The 22312-nt window shown below is 27.5% G+C and overlaps 2 protein-coding genes across 3 annotated transcripts in view; one reads left to right on the forward strand and one right to left on the reverse strand.

Annotated features, from left to right (window-relative positions):
- The window catches only part of LOC117173142 (protein adenylyltransferase Fic), a 60805-nt gene extending 44595 nt beyond the window's left edge, over positions 1-16210 (reverse strand). Inside the window, exons 1-3 of the mRNA XM_033361542.1 lie at positions 15695-16210; positions 13682-14348; positions 8553-8759 (exon numbers count right to left, since the gene is read on the reverse strand). Coding sequence (XP_033217433.1) covers positions 8553-8759; positions 13682-14348; positions 15695-15896 — 1076 coding nt within the window. The 5' untranslated portion in view covers positions 15897-16210. The remainder of the gene's footprint in view (positions 1-8552; positions 8760-13681; positions 14349-15694) is intronic.
- LOC117173140 overlaps positions 1-22312 on the forward strand; it is a 40900-nt gene that overhangs the window by 15593 nt on the left and 2995 nt on the right. Inside the window, exons 3-4 of one of the 2 annotated variants that reach the window (XM_033361540.1) lie at positions 19119-19277; positions 20064-20259. In XM_033361540.1, coding sequence (XP_033217431.1) covers positions 19119-19277; positions 20064-20259 — 355 coding nt within the window. Of the gene's footprint in view, positions 1-3965; positions 5882-19118; positions 19278-20063; positions 20260-22312 lie in introns of those variants that run through there. The other variant, XM_033361539.1, reaches the window with a different exon arrangement.

Consider the following 22312-nt stretch of genomic DNA (forward strand, 5'->3'; position numbering starts at 1 on the left):
CAACTCAGTCATTTACAGCGTCTCCTACTATATTCACACGGATATAGCCCTGTCATAGTATTGGACCGCATCTCGTTTCAGATCTGGGATCACTGCTTCCAAACTGCACAATATTTTTGGCCAAAAACTTTGGACTTACGAATAAACATAGTGACTAATCTCCCGGAACTAACCTTATTTGCAGGCAATCAAAAAAGTTTATTTCATAAATAATTTTCAGATTATCGGAAAGGCAGAGATGAAAAACGATGTAACCTCAAAATAATGCATATGCATAACGTTTTTATTTAGCACAATAATTTTTTTGTTATTATCCCTCAAAAAAGAGTCCGGGGACGTCCGTTATGATATTTTATAACATCTCCGAAATCAGTTTTAAAAAATTTTCATTTTTGTGGAAAAAAACCGGGAAAACTGTAAGCATCACATGCCCTTAATACGTCAGTTTCAACTAAAATTGTTCAAAAATTATGAAACCTTCAAAATCTATTTTTTTTTCTTCATGCCAATTTCCAGGAAAACGCTAATAAAACCGAAAAAGTATTATTGAAAAATAACAGCAAAGCGCTCAAATAACCTAAAATGGTTGGAAATTGTGAATCTTGATGATTTTTGATTAAAAATACTCATTTCTGGTGAAATAAACTACCACAGCTTAAAAATTTTAACAATTCCTCGAAACTTCATGATTTTAGATTAAAATTCTTCTTCTTTTAATAATTATTTACAGCGAAATGTAATAAAAAGCCAATCAGGTTTTCCACAACAATTTCCAACCAATTTTGTTTATATAGTTAATATTATTTACTGATTTTCAAATATTATTCCCGGTTACTTAAATTTTAATATTCAAGCCTTTAAAGAAAAATAAAATAATCTCTAAATTAGCCAAATCTAACGAGAAACAAAATAAAAATTTGAAACATTTCAAATTGTAAATTGAACATTAAAAATTGAACAATTTCAAACTTAAACGTTTAATACTGTACAAACCTGAAGCGTTCAAAATTATAATAATCTGAGATTGAAAACAAAAACACGATATTATACACTTCCGAAGTTGAACCAATTTAAAAATTTGACAATGAAACAGAGGCACTAAAAATGGTTCAACTCTTAAGACTTTAAAATTAAAATTGTACTATATTGAACATTAAAGTTTAAAATGGTCTCATTTATAAATTTTTAATCGAACCTAATTGAATATTGTACGTTTTTAGTTTAAATATATCTAACTATTAAGGCTTTCAATTGGAAATTGTACAATTTTGAGAAATTTATATCATATTTGAGAATCTTTGCAATTTTTAAAGTTCCCAATTTGAATTTGACAAACAAAAAATTTAACAAACCAGTTCAATTTTCAACCAAGGTGATGCATGTTTAACTGAAATTGTGAATCTTCAACAAAAAAATCAATTTTTAAGAAATTAATCCAACTTTCAAACAAAGGATTGAAACTTTCAAGGTGAAAAGATGAATTTTCAGCGAATTAGAGTCGAACCCTTATTTGAGCCCGAATTTGGTAAAGACGGTAGGATCCAATTTAGGGACTCCGAACTGTTTTTTCTCTTTCCTGTTTCTGCCTCTGGTTTACTACGCCTAAGTGAGCACCTACAGTAAAACAGATTAATTTTCAGCGAAGCATTTTCAACAACAACCAAAACATTTTTTTTCTAACAAAAAAGGCGAACTTTCAAGAAAATACCTAAATTTCCAACAAAGGGGGTTATTTTTCTACTATAAAAGACGATTTTTAATCAAATACATGGATTTGGATTCAAGTAGTTGAATTTTCAACTAAAAGGATAAATTTTCAACTAAAAAGATAAATTTTCAACCAAAAATAGAATAGTTCAATTTTCAGGTAAAAAATTAATTTTCAACGACAAAAAAAGGAATTTGCTAGAGAAAATATTTAAATTCCCAAACAAAGAAATAAGTTTTTAATCAAAATTATGAAACTCCCAACCAAAGAAATAAATTTTTAACAAAGTATTTATACTTTCAACGAAATTGTTGAATTTTCGAACCGAAAATACAAATTTTCTACCAAAAAAATTGAGTATTAAAGTTAACAGAGTGGCCGCTGGACCGGGAAACCCGGGAAATAACCAGGAATTTTTTGAAACCCGGAAATCACAGTGATTTTTTTTACCGGGGATTTTACAAATTTGTAGAAGAAAAATCTGTCCACGTTCAATTTCAATAGTTTTTAAATAATTAGTTGGATTGTTATGTTTTTCAAGAATACTATTATTTAGCTTACAATGCGTAATTCAAAAATTTGTTACTTTAAAAATTTTCCATTACAAATTTTTATTTTTAAGCTTACATTTTTAATTTAAAGAGTTTTTAAATGCTTTCTTACAGATTTGAACAAATAAAAAATAAAAGCCTTTGATGTTGAACATTTTGGATAACAAACATTTTTATTTAATAAATAAATCTTTTTTTTTATTTATCTGTACTTTAAGTAATAAAAAGTGAACAAAAACTATTTGACAAAACGATTTTAAACCAGTTCAAAATTTAAGAATTTTCAGATTTTAACGTTAAAACTTAAACAGTTACAATTTGAAAGTCTTAGTCATTAAACAAATGTGAAGGTGTGACTAAAAGTTTATAAACTATTTTCAACTTAAAAATAACTTCATAATAATATATTCTTAATTAAAGGATTTTATTAAATTTAAAATATTGTTTCAGTCTTAAATATTCAATTTTTAACCCATTCAATTTGAAACTTTTAATAAAAAAAAAGACCAAATATCTAAAAGTAAAGAATCTTTAATTGAATTGTTTGACATAGAAAATCTAGAATCGTTCAAATTTCGAAGAGCCGTTAAACTTTGAACGTTACAATTTTAATTGTTGTATTTGAAAAATGCTTAATTTGTAAATAAAATTTTTTAATTTTGATGTATAATTTACAAATAAACATTTGTAGAAAAAATTTGAGTATTTTTAAGAGTTATTTAGGAGTTTTAAAAAGATTTAAAATTATCATGCAAATTTTAGAAATTTTTCTTAAAATCTTCTAGAATCTTTGTTGAAAGTTGTGTTTAAATCTTTAAAAAACTTTTTAAATATTCTCTTAAAATAATTTTTCAAAATGAAAAGTTATTTTTAATTTTCCTAGAAATCTTAAGAAAATGTTTGTATTCTTTTGAAGCCTTTCACAATTCTTGAACTACATACATATCTACTCTACATATCTCTTAAAATTACTCAAATTTCGCCTACAAATAATAAAATGTTCAATTGTTATTTATACATCCAAATTGTAAATAAATTTTCTAAATTTTTCAAGAATTTTTAAAATTTTGAAATAAAATCATGAAGCTTTCCAAGGATGTTTAAACTATTTAAAAAGAAAATAATTGATTTTCTAATCTAAGAAGTGTTCAGTCAAAATATTTTTAATATATCAATATTTGATGTTTCTAGCTTAAAATTCCTTAAAATTATATAATTTTGAAAATGTTAAAGTTCATTGATTGATTTTTTAATTTAGAGCATTGAAAATGATAACGTAGATTTATATTTTTTTATATTTAAAAATGTTAGTACCTTCAATTTTATACGCGTAAATTATTGAGCATTTGAATACAACATTTTTGAATTAAAAACAGTAAAATTTCAATTTTAAAAGTTCAAAATTTAACAGTTCTACTTTGAGTGCTTTCATTTGCAGCTCAGTTTTGATTACCTCAAGTCGAAAATTGTTTAGCTTTAGTGTTCCATTTTTTGAATTTCATTGACCGTGAAAAATGTTTGCGAACCGGGAAATGACCGGGAATTTATTTCGTCGATAAAAACGGCCACCCTGGTTAAGTAAAACAGCATAGAAAAATCGTTTGCCCCCCCCCCCCCCACCTAAAAGAATGATAGCAATTTACACGTGGCTCCTAGCAATCACTGTGATAATTTAAAATTGATATTTAAAGCGTCCAAATTTCCAGGTAATTATCGGAATGCAGAAAGAGATAGGATCCTCGAACCTCTTCGAAAGCCACAAATCGGCAGATCCCGAAACCTGGCTTCGAACAAAAGTCAACTTAATGACAAAGGCCCAGTCAAAACTAGGAAGACCGCTCTTGAATTACGAGCAGGAGATGTTCAAGTTTCCCAAAGTCTGTCTCGTTTGTCGCGAGACTAACCCCAAACTTTTACAAAGATGTGACTGTGAAATGAGCCTGTGCAAAAAGCACAAAGAATGCCCTCGTCATACTTTAATATGTGAAGCAATGATGCATTCCTACAGTTACGAATTGAGCTTCACAGCTTGCAGCTTGGCCCCTTCACCTCGAGAAGCATTCGCTCCACTTCTCCAAGTCTCTATCGATAAAATTCCACATCTCGCGGAATTTCGGATTCTCCCGCCCACGATAGAATTATTCATTGCCCTGTTTCTCAAACTCAATGAAAAAATGGAGAAAATCTTCCAGTCCCAGAGAAACATTCCCAGCATGCGGAACGTTCTCGTCTCGAAATATTTTTCCAAACCTCTCTCCTTGATTTACGCCTTTGAAAAATTGAAGAGACCTGCAGATGAGAAACTTGTCATCCACGTGATTGGTTCCTGCAACGAGGAAGTGGACGGTGCAATTTTTTGGGAGACTTTACTTCACTGGTTGCCGAATTTGAGGAAAATCAGGGTTATCCTAATCAGCCCGGAATTGCCGAGACAAGCAAATTTTGTGAATCTTTGTGATGCTTGCCAGAACTATGGATACCAGTACTATCTCGGAGTCTATGGATTGCATTATGAGGAATATCTGGAGAGTGAATTTTACAGAAAGCCAGATATTGTTATGGGTTTTAATCTTGATATCCATGAAAGCGATTTTGGATTCGTTGAGTGCACTTGGAAGGAATCAATCCTGGCGATTGCTAAGCAGAATGTCCCATTTATTTTGACTTCAGCGTCTAAGGATAGAGCTCGTAGGGAGAACGAAAAGCTGAGTCAAATGCTGGGAAAGGATGTTAAATCTGTTTGGATGGACAGGAATCCTCATAAGTGCTTGCAGCCTTATCGGGATTATGAATCTGAACGAGTTATGTATTTCAACGAGTATTTGGCGATTTATACTGATTTGAGCACCGGAAAAGAGCAGAGAGAACCTGGAGAAAAAGTTCAGATCAATATGAGGAAGGAGGGAGTGAGTGATTTGAAAGACAGTTTGGAGAAATTGTGGATCTCAGAATCAGGAGAGATTAAGTCGAGTAAGAAGAAGAAAAAGAAGAAGAAGGAAAAAGTTGAAGTCGAGAAAAGTCTTCAGACTAAGGAAAAGATTTTACCGAAGGATAGTCTAGCGACTCTAGACAACGAAGAGGCTGCGCCGGAGGAAAAAATCCAGTCGGAGGAAAAAATCCAGTCGGAGGAAAAAATTCAGTCGGAGGAAAACACTGTTCAGAAGAAAGACATTTTGTTGAAGGATAATATTCTATTCAAAGATAATAGTCTGGCGAGAGAAGAACTTCTGCCCAAGGAAAATATCCGTAAGGAGGAAAATACTATTGAGAAGGAAGAGAAGATTCTACACAGAGAAAATATTGCACCAGCTGAAGGGGAGAGTACTTCACAGAAAGAAACTGCTTTAGAAGAGGAAATAATTTTTCTAACGGACACTAAACTCTTGAAAGAAAATCGCTTTTTGGACGAAGTCAATAAGAAACTAAAGGAGAAAAATTCGGAACTGAAGGCGAAAAATATGAGCCTTAAGGAGAGAAATCAAGAGTTGAAGGACATCCGAAGCGAAGTTAAGGAATCTTTATCTCTAGCTGAGAAAGAAAAATAATAATTTTTCGATTTTACCTTCTTTTGAAACTTTGGTAGACTTCATTCCCCAGAGTATATTTTTTTAGGTTTAAACTATTTAAGTATTTTTACTCCTTCAGAAACTAAACAAGTTGTAATAGTTGAATCTTTGATAATGTATGAAGTTCAATTTGAATAAAATATATACTTAAAACTATTTTATTATTTATCTTTGATTTAAATAGTCTTTGATTTCTATCTTTTTTAATTTATAGGAATTATATTCATTTATAAAATCATTCAAACGTAACTATAAAAAAATAATAAAGAATAGTGCAGAAATAGATATTTCACAAGTTTAGAATATTTCACGGTCGAAAATATTAATTTTCAAATTACCTTGACTTTTCCCGGACCATTGATATACAAAGACCAGCATTTTAATCTTGCATTAAAACAATTTCAGATAAAAATTTTAAAATGACACGAATTTTCAGCTAGAAAAGATTAATTTTAAATCCAAACCGACGAATTTCCTATCCACATAGAAGAATATTGAACAAAACAGTTGAATTTCTAACAAAAAATTTGGCTTTTAAACCCGAATTGTTGAATATTCAACAACAAAATTTATTCTCAGTGAAAAATTTCTCGTCCAATTTGTTAAACTTTCAAGCCAAAAGACGACTTTTCGCTCAGCAGTTGAATTTTCAACCCGAAAATATGGATTTTTATTTTAAAAAAAGGACAATTTTCCGCTAAACAGTACAATTTCTGATCAAACGAAGAAAATCTTAAACCAAGAAATTTATTTTTTAATAAAAAAAAAGATGAATATTTAACTAAAAAAATCAGTTTTCAGCTAAAATGATGAATCAGCAACAAATTATTTTTTAGCAAATTTGTTCAGCCAAGTAATTAAATTATAACCAAAAAATTAGTTTTCAATGAATAATGGAATGGCAGATGTTTCAACATAAAAATATTTTGGACATAAAAAAGCATTTGAATTCAACCAAAAAGATGAATGTTTAAAAAAGTAGTTGAATCCTCAACCAAAGAATATTAATTTTCAATAAAAAAAATATATAGGCAGACACCGACAAAATATTATGATTTTCCGATTCTGTGAGTGCTGAAACGTAAAATCCGTTAAAAACCAGAGACCGATAATTTGAACGATTGCATTACACTCATGAATGACAATGTAAAAATATGAGTGTTTAACAAATAAGCTAATAGTAAATATTTCAACCCAGAAAGATTTTAATTTTTAAATAAGAAAGCAGTTGAATTAAATCCGAAAAGACGAATTTCCAACGAAATAGTAATTAAGTCCTCAACCACATAAGATTAATTTTCAATGAAACAATTGCATTTTTATCGAAACAAAATGAAATTTCTATTAAAATCAATGAATTTTTAAACCATAAGGACGAACTTGAAACAACCCAAAAATATGAATTTTCAAACAAAAAGGACCTTTCTGACAATACTGTTAATTCAACCAAATAATACAATTTTTAACAAAAAAATATAATAATCAGGAGACGACTGAAAAAATATAACCATTTCAAGTACAGGGAAAAACATTGAAAATTGTTTTCAAAAATCAGTTAAATATTAAATACAAACCATCTTGTTTCATTCTGCTACATAGAGTTCTGTAAATACCAATATTGATAACAGAGTAAAAATATTCTTTTTTTAAACCTTAATCAATGATTTTAAAACATAAAGCTGTTGTTTTTCGCCTTCGCTTCTTATTTCATTGCGTTTTCATCAAAATATTAGTAATAAAAGTTTTTTTTTTTAATCAGAATTCTCACAAAAAATAAAAACACAAAGCTGTGTAAATATTGACAAATGTTTTATTTTGATTGTATGCAATGTTAGACAAAATATTTTACAACACATATTTACAAAAGGGATTAATAAAAAATATGCAACGTAAAAAAATACGAAATGCACAAATTAATCAGCTAAAAAACATTCGAGAATGCAAATTAACGAATTATAAAAATAATAAATTATTAAATTCCCAATGTTTGTGAAAAAAATTGTGTTAAGAGTGTGCTTTTTTATTTTTAATATAGATCTTTGTCTTTCGGAATCTGATAGAGTTTTTCGGTGGTTCTTCTGAAAATGTCAATTTACTCTGAGAAATAAAATTGTTTCTCTAAAGACATTCTACAAAATTTCTATTAACGCTTTTTTTCTATCTCGCGATATTTTGGACATTTTTGCGAAAATATCTGGAAAATCCTCTAAGATGTTCTTTGTACTCAAAAATACAAATTTATATGATGAAACAATAGAAAGGACTTAAATTTAAAAGTTTTAACAACGAGCTGTTGGTAAAATAATGAAGAAAGTTATAACAAACAGTATAAGAAGACATTTTCTAGAACTTTCTTAAAGAAATAATTTTGTTCCTTTGACTATTTTCGTATTTTATGTCATGTTGGAAAAAATTGTGAATTTTCGGCTTTCAAACCAAAAAATTATATCAAGAAATATATTTTCACATTAGGACGAATCTAGAAAAAAAATCAGGAAAAAGCGTGGGTTTTTTGAGTAAATTGATTTTGAATATTTTCAGTATACCCAACGTCATTTTGTCAATGTTGATATTTTCAAACATTTTCCAAAGGATATCGAAAGATAAATTCCGTTAGAATTAGAAAGAGAAAGATAAACACTTATATTAGAATAAAAATATCACATTTTCAATGCAAATTTTTTGTAATCTGTTGTACTTTTTAAATAAAAATTAATCGTTCCTTACCTTACGGGATGTAACCTGATAGCTCTCTCGCTGTTGAGCCAGGAAGCAAATTCTTCCATCAGGAAATGAATATCTCCAGGTCCAGGGGGAATGTGTCCACCGACGTAAACCTGGGTTCTTCGGAATTGTCCACCTTCGATAGGGTCCACATGGCCCAAAACACGCCTGTGAATCTCCAGGATGTCCTTTATAGAAATTGAGCCAACCCTAAATATTTAATTAAGATATTGAATATTCGCTTGATGAATTTCTAAATTAAAATTGCAAACAAAAAATGGAAAATTGTGTAACAATTAGTGTCGCCGGAAGAAAATAACGTGTCATCTTATGAAAAAGATGGTGAAAATTTTCGCTTGATAGTGATAGCAGTGGTAATTGTGATCATGATTATAATGGTAAAGAAGACTAATCCCGAAAATTATTTCTCTTTACTTCTTTCATCATTATATATTTTATTTATAGCTTTTTTATAAAAGATATTATTTTGAGTGGCAGAAGGTCAATATTTATCTTCCTTCAATGAAAATACTAAAAAATAAATAAATGTTATTAAATTAAGATAAGCATTAGGTCTGAGTGCAAATGAAGAAAAAAATCGAATGGTTTGAGCTAAGGGAAAAAATTAGGGGTTACCATCTGAAAAAATTAAAGGAATAAGATTTTTTTAATCATTTCACATCTTCTGTTCTCTTTTTTTATTTGGAAATTCACATTATTGAAACTTCAAAAACAAAATTCTATTGATTTAAAAATTATGACGATTTTTTTGTATTACAGTTTTTGCTACTGAACAATAATAAAAAATAACAAATTAAAAGAAGGTTGTTTGTCTAATTTAGAATTTTCGGAAAATGTGTAGGAGGCATGTTTTTTTGAGATTGAGTCATATGCATACATTTTGGAAAAAGTTGAATATTCGGAAAACAATTTTCGTGATTAAGGATTTCCATGAAAGCAAAATAATGACCTCTTTCTTTTTTTAAACTGAAGAAATTTCGGGTTTGACGTATTCAACTTTTTCCAAAAAACTATAATTTAACTCAATCCAAAAACATGTTTTTTGCACATTTGCTAAAAAAATTTTATTTAGTAAAACACTTTCTTAATTCACAATTGTTTACTATTATTCACTACCAAAAACTGCACATAAAAAAATTTTCCATAATTTTTAAAGCAATAGGAAATTTTTTGGATTTTTCAAAATTTGAATCTTCAAATAAAAAAAGAGAACAGAAGATAGCAACCGATTACTAAATTATTTTCTTTTTCACTTTTTTTGGATGCCAATCCACAATTTTTTCGCTCAGTTCAAACGATTTGAATAATTTGAGAATTTTCACTCCACCATAGTAAACATAGATTAACGCCGTTTAATATGTGAACACACATTTTTCAGTATTTAACATTTGTTAATTTTATTCATTGACTCATAGTCAATTGTTTAAAAAGCCATTGCTAACATTAGGCACAAATAGAGCAAATTCTAATATAAAAAAATTAATAAAATCTGTCACATTAAACATTTTTCAATGTGCTTGGACTTATTTTAAAGGTAAATTTCTGTACTATTGCAGCGACGTATCAGCATAATCGCATCAATTTTTTCTTACATTCCAAAAAGTTAAGAGTTAGAACAAGAAAGGTAGAAAAAATCGAAGTCATCTCGTTTGGTGGACAATAATAATAAAAATTAAATTCAGGAAACATATTTTAAAAAAATTCTGAGCTGAAAAATACATGAAAATTTTTCGAAATTTTCTGTTGTGAAATTATGCTGATAATTTTTTTTGGAAATGAGCCAAAAAAACTGAAAATAGGTACTCAAGAAATAAAAAAAAATGTCTTTATTCTGGGCTCATTTTATGTAGAATTTAAATACCTTTTAGCACACTTACTCGATAAAAGCTTGATTTCCCAATTATTAAAATTAACAATCGAAAATGAACAAATTTTAAATGCTGCACAATGAGTGTAAGTTTCCACACACCAAATCGCGGTATGGTCAATAATATTTATTTTTTATATTTAAATTTTCAATCAAAATATTGTCAAATCATATTTTTTAATATCAGTTGCAAAAATCTAATTGCGATACAAGCAAATATCAGTGCACGTATTCCTTGCCCTACAATGTCTTTCTTTTCATCCATTGAACAATAAAATTTCTGTAATTTATTGTAATCTTCAAATAAAAGACTAAAAATAATATTAGTACATTAGAAGAATTAAATGAAATGAAAGGATGATAAATAAACAAACAGGAAATAATATCAACTTTTAATCCAACTTCGAGAACTCGCCTGTTATAAAAGAATTTCAAAGACATTTTACGACAGGGAAGGTTGACGTGTGATAAATTTTTCGGAGAATGCTCACATTTGGAAAGCTCGATCACTTTCAGAAGAACAGCAAGCTGTATTATATGCATTCCAGTCCGGCGCATTTGATCTAATTATTAATAAAATTAATATACACGAATCACCAGTTATTATCTAAATTAATGACCAATATTGTAATGGGTATTATTATTAGAAATTAATAATAATTAGTAGTTGTTAATTGACTATTACGTGCACTAATTCCAGGATGAATGAAAAAGAAGCCCAAACCAAAACCAACTCAAAAAATCAAAGATTAAACTTTAAGTTCAACAGAAAGCATTAAACAGTTCCAACTGAAGTATTAATTTGAAAAAAGTACTTTTAATTTAACAGCTTTTAAACTATGATAAAAACTTACAATTATTTTATTTTTAAATACATTCCAATTAAAAAAGATTCATTCTCTCTTTTTAAAATAGTTTATTTTAGATAAAAGTGTATAAAAATCTTTGATTTGATTAATAAATCTATTTCAAACCTATTTTAATATTGCAAAAGATTATATTGAAGTGCAGCTATAAAATTCTTGGAAAGTAAAAAATAACAAGAATCTAACGATAAAATTTGGACAACATCCTGGTGTTCTTATGGGTCACGGGTATAATTGAATAAAATCTCATTTTTAAATAAAGTAAAAATTACGTTCATTTAAAGTTGATTTAGCACTTCACTGTAGATAAATTATTGTTTCTTTTCAATTTAAATAATATTCAACAATGTACAGGTACAAAAAATTGAGTCTTTCGCATAGGTTTAAATGGCTTTAAACATGTAACATATATTGCAATTGAACCTGGCAACGAAATCATCATTGAATGACCTTCAATTTTTTTATTTTATCACTTTATAATGAAATCCAAAAGAAATTGATGGGCAAAAATTATTTTTGTATTAAACCTAAAAATCTGTGACTTTGTACAATTGAAACATTTTTTAATATAAAAAATACTTCGCATGAAATTTTAAAACTTACCATGGGTAAATTTTTTACCATTCTGCATGTAAATCCACATTCACAGATTCGCGAAAAAAAATCCACTTTTTGAAAGCAAATTATACATTAAGTCATACATTTAAAATTTTTTAATGATGAATTTTCTACGAACAAGGTTAGTTTTCCAGTAAAAAAGACTAATTTTCTACGAAATAGTTGAATTTTCAGTCGAAAAATTGAATTTTTAAAAAAGTAGTTCAAGTTCTAATCAGGCAATGTAATTTTTAACTAATAACGTGAATTCTTAAAGAAAAATATAATAATCGATACTTCAACAGAAAAAGATTTTAATTGTAAATTAAAAAGAGTTGAATTCGTCAGAAAAAAAAGATGAATTTTCACCAAAATAGTTGAATTTGTAACAAAATTTTCCACCGAAAAATGAATTTTCAACCCAGAACTTTACTTTCTACCACAAAAGACGAATTTTTAATAAAATACATCAATTTTGAAAAATCAAAAAAATATCTATTACCAACCAGAAATGAAATCTTTACATTTTCAGTGAAAAAAATGTTAACCAAAGAAACAACATATTTTTAACAAATTAGTTAAATTTTTAACCAAAAAGATGAATACTCAACTAAGACAGAATAATGTTCACCCAAACAATTGAATTTTCAACCATCAAAGTGAAATTTATACCATGAGTTTAATTTTCAAACATGTTTGAAAATGACTCGACTTTCTTTCGAAATTAATTTTTCAAATTAATGAAAATCATTCATAATTTTACATTTTGTTTTCAGTTTTTGAAATATTTTAAAATTATATTTGAATCTTTCCAAAATTCGTAAACTTTCTAAATAGCTTTCAAAATGATTCGAATTTTTCGTCACATTTTTTTTAAATCTTACATAAACTACATAATTAAAAATTGCATTAAAATCTTTCGGATTCTTTTTTCACAATTTTTGAAATTGTTCCAAATGTTTTTAAAATTTCTGCATAAAATTATTTTTCAAAATAAAAAATTATTAAAATATTTCCCAGAACTCTTAGGCACATTTTTTTCTGTTGCAATTAATTATTTTCGGAATTATGGAAAAAATTCAAATCATTATGAAAGACACTAAGAAGTTTTATAGAATTTAATTTATAGAATTTAAATGGTTTAGAAATATTTACAAACTTTAAAAGATTTCCGAAGATTTACCAAATATTTTTTAATGTTTCCAAACTTCGAAAAGCCTTAAATATCTTTTTGGTTGAAAATGTAATTACTTGAAGATAAATTTAGTTGTTGAAATTTGTATTGGTCATCTAAAATTTTCAAAAAAATGTTTCAATTTTCTCAAGAATCTAAAGAAAATTATATTTATATAAGTTACATCAAATAAACCTAAAAAGTAAATAGTTATTCCAAATTTGTATTTTCTATTCAAAATTATTTATGTTACTCGTTAGCTTGAGAAACTACACTTTTTGCATTTTATTTTATTTTTTCCAATTTCATTAAAGACCTTCAAGAGTGTGTTATTTAAACTTGATCTTTTTTTTTATTTTCAAGAATTTCTTATTTAAATTTGAATGTTGGACGTTAAAGAGGAATTAAAATTTTGATTTATTCTGAATTTAATTCTTTAACTTTATATTGTAGAACTTAAGACGTAAATGAATCGAAATTACCTATATGTATGAAAAGAACTTCGGGGCGTTAATGTTAATTTAACGTCTGGGAAACAAGAAATTGGAATTTACAAGGAAAAAACCTTAATTGCAAAAAGAGGCTTATAATTGTGAATTAAAATTACCTATTCACAAGGGTCGCGTTAATATATTTCATCGCAGCATCCAGTCCAAGAATTTCATTATGCTCATCGATGCTTTTTCCAGCGACAGCAGTTCTTGTCTCGACGATGGCTCTCGTCTGTGCGAGATTCATTGTATTTCCTTCGATTCCCACCGTGTGGTATATATGCTGAAAGTATGCTTCCTTTTTTGCCCTGATGAGTGCAGCATCGCTGTCAGGAATAGCAGAAAGTGCATTCCTCTTTTCATCAATTCTTCTGAGCATTATTCGATCCAGTTCCTCAACCACCCGGGCTGTTCTTTCTCTGTTGATTAAAGCACTTTCGTGATTTGGTTGATAGGTCAAAGCACGAACGTAATATTCATTTGCTTTAACTATGTTGTTCTGAGTGTGTTCCAAAAATTCCCCATAGCGATTCAGAATGTCAGGATGCTCTGGAGCAAGTGCAACCGCATGTTGAAAAAGCTTCACAGCTTTTTTCTGCTTACCAGAATGCTTCATTTCGACGGCCAAATGCAAGGAAGTTAGAGCTTCTGCGACGGAAGCTGCGTCGTTGTGGGAATCGCATTTTTTAATTAAATCTGGCGAATTTGTAAGCCTCAGTGTTCCCTCGTCGTAGATGTTCAGGAAATTCTCTGCTGGAAGGGGAGAAAAAACTCGATTGTTTCCTAAACAAAATTAATTTATTAGTTATATCATTGGAAATTAAACATTAGCTCAGAATGATATAAAATGCAGTTGATGAAAAATATAATTGATTAAATGAATTATTTATTTTTTATTTTTGACAAATTACTTCAAATTGTTTAGATTTATTTTCTGAGAAAATTATACATTTATAAACAAAAGTCTAGAGAATGAATAAAATATTTAATTTTTATTCTATCTTTTAATTTATAAAGAATACTAGCAAATCTACAGTAGAACTTAAAATTTCGAATTCGTTTCCCATATTTTTTCTACAAATAATTTTTAAAATCTTCTGGTAAACTATTTATTTATAATTTGAAGAAAGTGTATTTGTAGACAGACTTAAAGCATACGTTCTCTTTAAAATCGACTTGTTTTTTTATAGTTTCGTAGCTTGTTTGAAGAAAGAAAAATCATTTAGCGACAGGAAAAGCTTTTTTTGAATTTATAATGGCGATAATTAGAGAACGGTTACATTGATTAATAGGAAACTTGCAGAAAACTAGTTGAGCATGCATTAGAACGACCTGTAAGGGAACAATTTTTTGGGCTAATTTTCTTTGCATGTAAAATATTTTGGTATTTTTATAATTTTGTTAGTACATGAAGAATCGAGGAAAATGATCTGCCAGTAATATTATGCTAAAAAAAATAATTTCGAATTTAAATCTCTATTACAAAAAAGCAATAACTTGCAATGGCCTATATACGTCAAAAATAAAAAAAAAATTCTGATAACTCTAACAGATGTCCCAAATGATGGTATAAAAACATTGAATTGATATTTTGCTACAAATTAAAAAAAAATTAATTTAATATTTATATTTTGTAGCAACCCTGTTCCTTTAATTAGAGGGAAATTAGAGGGAAATTAGAGGTGGAAAAGGGGTAAGAAATAGGATATGTCAAAGAGTATTTTTCGATCAAGCCATCTGGTTACCCAAGTCAAACCTTCTACAAAAATGCAATCACTATTAATATAAATATATAATGATAATTTCTCAACTAATTGATAAAGAGAAAGAGAGATTGATTTTTATGAAGTTAAATACTAATTCAAATTTTTAAGAAGATGATGTGGTCGTTGCGAAAAATTAACAGCTTTGACAGCAACGTCAGCAAAAATGTCAACGATTACGTCTGAGTGAAAATAATCCAAATTGGTTAATATTAACTGCCTTCATCGATCTCTGTTGCAAATATCGCAAAATATGTGTAAAAAGACAAATAATCAAAATCAGATTAAAACTTAACCTCTAAATGCAGGGAAGTTCAGAAAGCAAAGTTGACCAATATAGATAAATAATCGCTAATTTTCACTTACCAGAAGACTCGAATGTTGTTTCGCAGAAATACCGTTGTAAAAGAGTTCCGATAAATGCGACTGCGATTCCGGCAACGAAAACAAGAAGAACAATAATTTTATTTGGAGCCATATCGTCCTTATCTTTAGGAGTTTTTTCATTCTTTAAGTATAATGGACTTGAAAAATCCGATTGACAATCACTTCCACAGGATGGGGGCATTTTCCACTATCACCTTCATCAGGTACTGTCCTTTCTTGTGATATTTTCGGTCTAAAAACGAATAAAATCACTGCCGATCCTAACCTCAAAATGTTATACACTGACGTTTGATTTTGCTCGCGTTGACACATGACAGGCGCACTGATATAAATATAGATTGTAAATGTGTAAAACTATCAATTGATTACTACACTATTTTATACAAATACATGTGGTCGATTTTTATTGGTCATTGATGATACCATATATCAGGAGCGTAATTATTATTATAAAATACGTAGATTCTGCCTCCAAAATGTTGTATTCGATTTGTATTAAATACAAGCGTAGTGGGTCAAATGAAACTCTTCACTGAAACATTGAAAGTTTCATGATACAATATGAAATTTTTCAATCTGACCAAATTTTCAGAATAATTCACAGGACAAAAAATGTTATATTGGGTATGTAAACAATAACAAACTAAAAAAAAAACACCTTTTTAACATTTTTTCGGTAAGCTTCACAGTCCAAAATACTCTAAAATCAAGGGAAATAAGAAAATTTCTCAGGAAAATTGGGGAATACATTATCGTAAATAAAATGAATGTACGTATAAATGATTAAGTCACTTTAAAATACTTTAAATTCCTAACATTCCAAGTAAAAATATTGTATTTTCTCAAAAATAGATGAATTTTTAATCAAAAAGGTGAATTTTAAGCCGAAAGGTTAGTTTTGTACCAAAAAGACGATTTTTCAACCAAATGAATTTTCAATTTAAAAATAAAAATTCAACTAAAGATGACGAGTTTTTAATAATGTTAATCAACTTTTAGCAAAGTAGTTGAACTTTCAACCAAAAGATAATTTCTCAAGGAAAAATATAATAGTTTATACTTGAACTAAAAAATATTTTAGTTTTTAATCGAAAACATCAGTTAAATTTATCCGCAAAAAACGAAATTTCAACAAAATAGTTAAATCCTCAGACCAAAAAGACGAATCTTCAATTGAATAGTTGAAATTTCAACAAAATAATTCCATTTTCAGCCAAAGGGATGAATTTTCTCCAAAAAAATTTTTCAGCAAAATAATTACATTTTCGATCAAAGACATGCATTTTCAACTTATAATGCGATGAATCTTTAAATAATAAAAAATAAATTTTGAGCAAAGTAGTTCAACTTATAATAAAATAATTGCATTTTCAACAAAATAGATGAATTTTCTACCAAAAAACGAATTTTCGACAAAAATGTTATATTAAGCCTAATAGTTGAATTTTCAACCAAATAGACAATTGCTTAACTTATGCCCACATCTATATTTCTAGCATGTAGTTGAATTTTCAAAAGTAAAAAAATTAATTCTCAACAAAAAATGTAATAAGTGACTTTTGAAATTCATTTTTTAAAGAAAAAAATATTATTTCATTATTTTATTTATTTTTGCATAATAATATAAAAATCTATGTTAAAAATTAAAAAAATATATTTTTTTAAAATCAGTAGCAGTTGAATATTCATTCACAAATTTTTGAACAAAATGTTTTAGTCTTCAACCAAAAGAGATGAATTTTCGTAGAACAAAATAATTAAAATTTTCAATCAAATAATTAAATTCTTAACAAAAAAATGAATACTGAACAATAAATATAATAGTAAACTTTTCAATAAAAATAATGAACGTTCACCCCAAACCTTTTGGATTTTCCTACTGGTTCTATTAATTCAGTTCGCATTAAATTGAAAATGGTGAAAAAAGGGGACAGAGGAGAAATACTGTAAGTTTAGTATTAAAATTGATATCACATTAACATTAATCTATATTAATACAGAATTAAATGATTAAATTTAAAACTGAACAGCATTTTAAAATATTTAAAATTTTCCCGCCTTAATATTTGAAACTTTCCATTTAGCCAAAATTTCATGAAACTTTGCATAAATAAATATTAAAAAGGGAAATTATAAACGAATATTGAAATAAGATTATTTAATTTAATAAGATAATAATAAATAAAAAGAGACAAATAAGTAAATGTAAAGTATTTTTTAAATAAGAGAAATAATTATTACTGAATTTTTGAAAAGACGGCCCTGAAAAATAAGTGTTAATCTGTCATGAAATGATTGTTTTCCTCATTTCTTTGAAGATATGAAATGTGTTGAGGAAAGAGAAAATAATATTTGAAATATTCTAGTCTTATAATTTTTCTAAAATCAGAAATCAATCTTTTTTTTTAGTTTATACGGCTTATATACAAGTTTATAAATTATTCTAAATTTATGGGATTGTGTCAGGAATTGTTGGTTCAACGAACCACTGTGAATGATAAGAATCGTGTAGGTCAATAACGAAGTCAAAGTGATTTTCATATCAAAAATGGCTTCTAAATTATTTTTGAAGAGGATTCACAATTTTGTTGTCTCTCCTGGAAGTGTAAGTCATTCCGAATTTATTTTTCATGAATTGTTTTTTATATTGGGCATGTTAAAATTTCTTTCCAGCCAGAAATTGATATTTTAAAATTATTTCGTTAATTGTTACAATTATCATCATGGTTTTAAAAATTATAACATATAAATGGTAGATACCAATGAATTCGAACAGTATTCTTTTAACAGTTTTATGTATTGAGTAAAGAAATAGTATATATTTTTGGTAATTATTTTTTCAGGAATTTCCTCAATATTGATTAATTCAAAATTTTGAATAAAAAATGATATCAAGAACAAAATTCGTACTTGATTTCAAACAATTTCTCGCTTATAAAACATTTCTTTCAAATCGTTAAAACTAACAAATTTAAATTATCGAAATTGAACATTTATTTCGGAAAATGTTGAATGATAGTAGGGCGAACGTTTTTATTAAGGAAAAAAATTACCGGTCATTTGTCGATTCTCAAAAAATTGTTAGACTAAATTGAAGAATCAATCAATAAGTTTGTAAATGTCAAAATTATACCATTTTAAACATTTTAAGTTAGAAGTATTTAAAATTAAACGATTAAAAATTTATAAACTGAACATTTTGTAAAGTTTAATTGCTACTTATACTACATTAAAATTCAAGACCCCTGAAAAGTAAAATGTAAAGATTTCAAAATTGCTTACTGTAAATGAATGATTTCTCCTTATAATTATTTCATATTTAAGAATATTATAAATAAAGTTAATCTTCATTAATTTTTCATTCAGCTTTATTTAGGATTTAATTTGTATATAAATATTGCAGTTTAAGCAAATGAGCACAAAGGCAAGTGAACCTCAATTTTTGGGAATTCAGAACAATTTCACAGACGTTTTGAAATTTACAAATGCAGAATCCTACGACCCCATACCAGTTTACAGAATTTTACAGCCTCCTGGACAAACTGAAGATAAAAATCAGAAGGTGACATTTTTTTTTAATTTCTACTGTTCTTTTCTAATGACATAATAATTGTAACGTAGACATGCCTATTTAATTGGATTATTCATTTTATTAGGTAAAAAAATGATTCTCGAAGCTGAATACATACACTAACCTAAATTTACTTTTTTGGTCAACAAATTTTTCAAACAAAAAAAATTATTTCGGATATGTTTTAAAGATCCCCTATTTAAGTTTTATATTTTCTATTGCTTTTTTTTTATTTCTTATTTTCTAAATGGCCTGAAAGTGTGCGTATTATATATTTAGACATATAGAATTTAACCCTTTTACATTATTATCAATGAATATAATTTAATTAAAATTCCAAATATTATTTTCAAGTAAGATAGTATTATTTTATTTGTCTCGCATTTTTATAATAGAATTTGAAATACGGTGGGGCAAGTATAAAAATGCCATAAGGAAATTAAAAAAAGAGTTACGTGTTATAGAACAATGTGAAAAAAGTGAGAAGAAAGTATGATTTTCCTTAAAAATAAGTTTCAAAAATTTCATTAAATTATTTACGATAATGGTAATATAAAAGGGGATAGTTTTATATGTATAAACATGTAATACATGCATTTTCAAAGCATTAATAACATAAAATTAACAAAAATATGAAACTCCAATAGAAGACCTCTGAATCATATTAGACTTCTTATTCTTTTTAAATTGGTTGACTAAAAAAGGTACAACTGAGGGTAGTATCCGCGTTCAGATTCGAAAATAATTTTTTTTGATCAATCTAATATTTAATTGCAGTTGGATAAGGAAACCCTGAGAAAAATGTATACTAATATGGTAACTATTGGAATAATGGATAAAATTCTTTACGAATCTCAAAGACAGGGCCGAATTTCATTTTACATGACAAATTCAGGAGAGGAAGGTGTTCAAACTGGATCTGCAGCTGCTTTGACTCTGAAAGATGTTATTTATGCACAATATAGAGAAGCTGGTAGAAAAAAATTATCTATTTTTAAACAGTTAAATTCCTAATATTTTTAAATTTCTTTAATTAATTTTTTTTTTCATTTAAAAATGCTAAACTGTTGGAATTTCTGAAGACATTAGGGAACGACCATTAATTATATAAGGATGATTTTTGAAATTTTAGACTCCTTCTCGAGATCTCAAAAGACTTTCAGATTATCAGTGATTTGAAATGATTTCAAGAAATTTCAAGAAAAAATATTTTTACGGATTTTAACAACATTCCCAAAGCTTTTTAAGGATTTCATGAGATTTCGAGGAATTACAAAAGTTGTAGGATATTACAAAGGATTTTGGGAAATTTCAAGGGTTTTTAAGAGATTTTGAAATATTTCAAAATAAGTCAGGGCACTTGAAAAGATTTCAACAAATGCTAAAGTATACCAAAGGAATTTCATAGGAATTCTAAATATTTTCAAGGATTTCAGGGGATTCTTAGAGATTTTAAGAGACTTCTGCGGATTTTAGACTTTCAAGGGATTTTGAAGATTTTAAAAAGATTAAACGAAACTTCAAAGGATTTGAAAATGTTATAAAGGATCTTCAGAAATTTCGAGGAACTTATACGGCTTTTAAAAGATATCAATTGATTTACAAATATTTTAAGGAATTTAAGAAATTCAAAAATTCCCACGGATTTAAAAAATGTCAATGAATTCTATAGGGATTTCAAAGATTTTAAAGTATCTTGTAAGGTTTCGAAATATTTTATAAAAATGTCATGGATTTTAACCGACTTTTAGAGATGTTTAAGGATTGCCATAGATTTTAAAAGAATTTTAAAGATTTCAAGGATTTCAAAAGGTTTCATGGAATCTCAAAGAATTTTAAGAGTTTTCCACAGTTTTTGAAGGATTTCAAGGAAATTCTGGGGATGACAATAGTTTTAAAGGAATTTCAAGTTATTTATAAATATTTCAAAGAATTTTAAAGGATTTTGAGTGATCAAAAAGTATTTTCACGGATTTTGTAGGATTTTAGATGATTTTAATTGAATTTCAAAGTTTTCAAGTGATTTGAATAAACTTCATAAGGTTTCTCGGGATTTTAAGATATTTAAAGAATTTTCGATAAAGGATTTGCAAATATTATAAAGGATCTTTAGAAATTTTGAGCAACTTGTACGGCTTTTAGAAGATTTCAATGGATTTTAAAATATTTTTAGGAATTTTATAGATTCGGAAAGATTCCCACGGATTTCAAAAATGTCAAAGAATTTTAAAGGGATTTAAATTATTTGAAGGTGTGTCGTAATATTTCGAAATTTTTTACGGAATATAAATTATTTTAATTGATTTTAAGGTGTTTCTACGTATTTTATGGACTTTTTAAAGATTTAACGGAAACTCAACGAATTTTCAGAGATTTCCCCCGTTTTTGGAAGATTTCAAGGGATTTCCAGGAATGTCAATAGTTTCAAATGGATTTCAAATTGTTTGTAAACATTTCAAAGCATTTCAAGAGATGAAAAAGTATTTTCGCGAAATTTTCAGGATGGTAGAAGATTTTAATAAGATTTCGAAGATTTCAAATATAAGAAGAGATCATGTAATATTTAACGGGATTTCAAGGATTTTTTTGAAGATTTCAAGCGATGTCAGGGGTTTTTAAAATATCAAGGAATCCCAAAGAATTTAAAGAAAAATCCACAGTTTTTAAAGATTTAAAAGGATTCGAAAGGGCTTCTAGAGATAAAAAAGCATTTTCACGAATTATGCAGGATTTTAGAAGATTTAAATTGGATTTCGAAGATTTTGAAACAATTAAAAAGTATTCCAAGGGATTTCAACGGATTTCAAAAGACCTAAGGGAGTTTTAATCATTTTAAGGGATTATAAGTTATTTTAAGGCAATTAAATAGTTCACAAAGTATATCTGTGGATTTGAAAAGATTTCGTAAGATTTCAAAACATTTAACGTAATTTTAAATGACTTCAAGAAATTTGCACATGACTTGAAAATTTCTCAAAAGAATTCATTGGATTTCAAAAATTAGAAACATAATAAATGCTTTGGAC

Source organism: Belonocnema kinseyi, chromosome 5 (genome assembly GCF_010883055.1).
Source record: "Belonocnema kinseyi isolate 2016_QV_RU_SX_M_011 chromosome 5, B_treatae_v1, whole genome shotgun sequence".
Lineage (NCBI taxonomy): Eukaryota > Metazoa > Arthropoda > Insecta > Hymenoptera > Cynipidae > Belonocnema > Belonocnema kinseyi.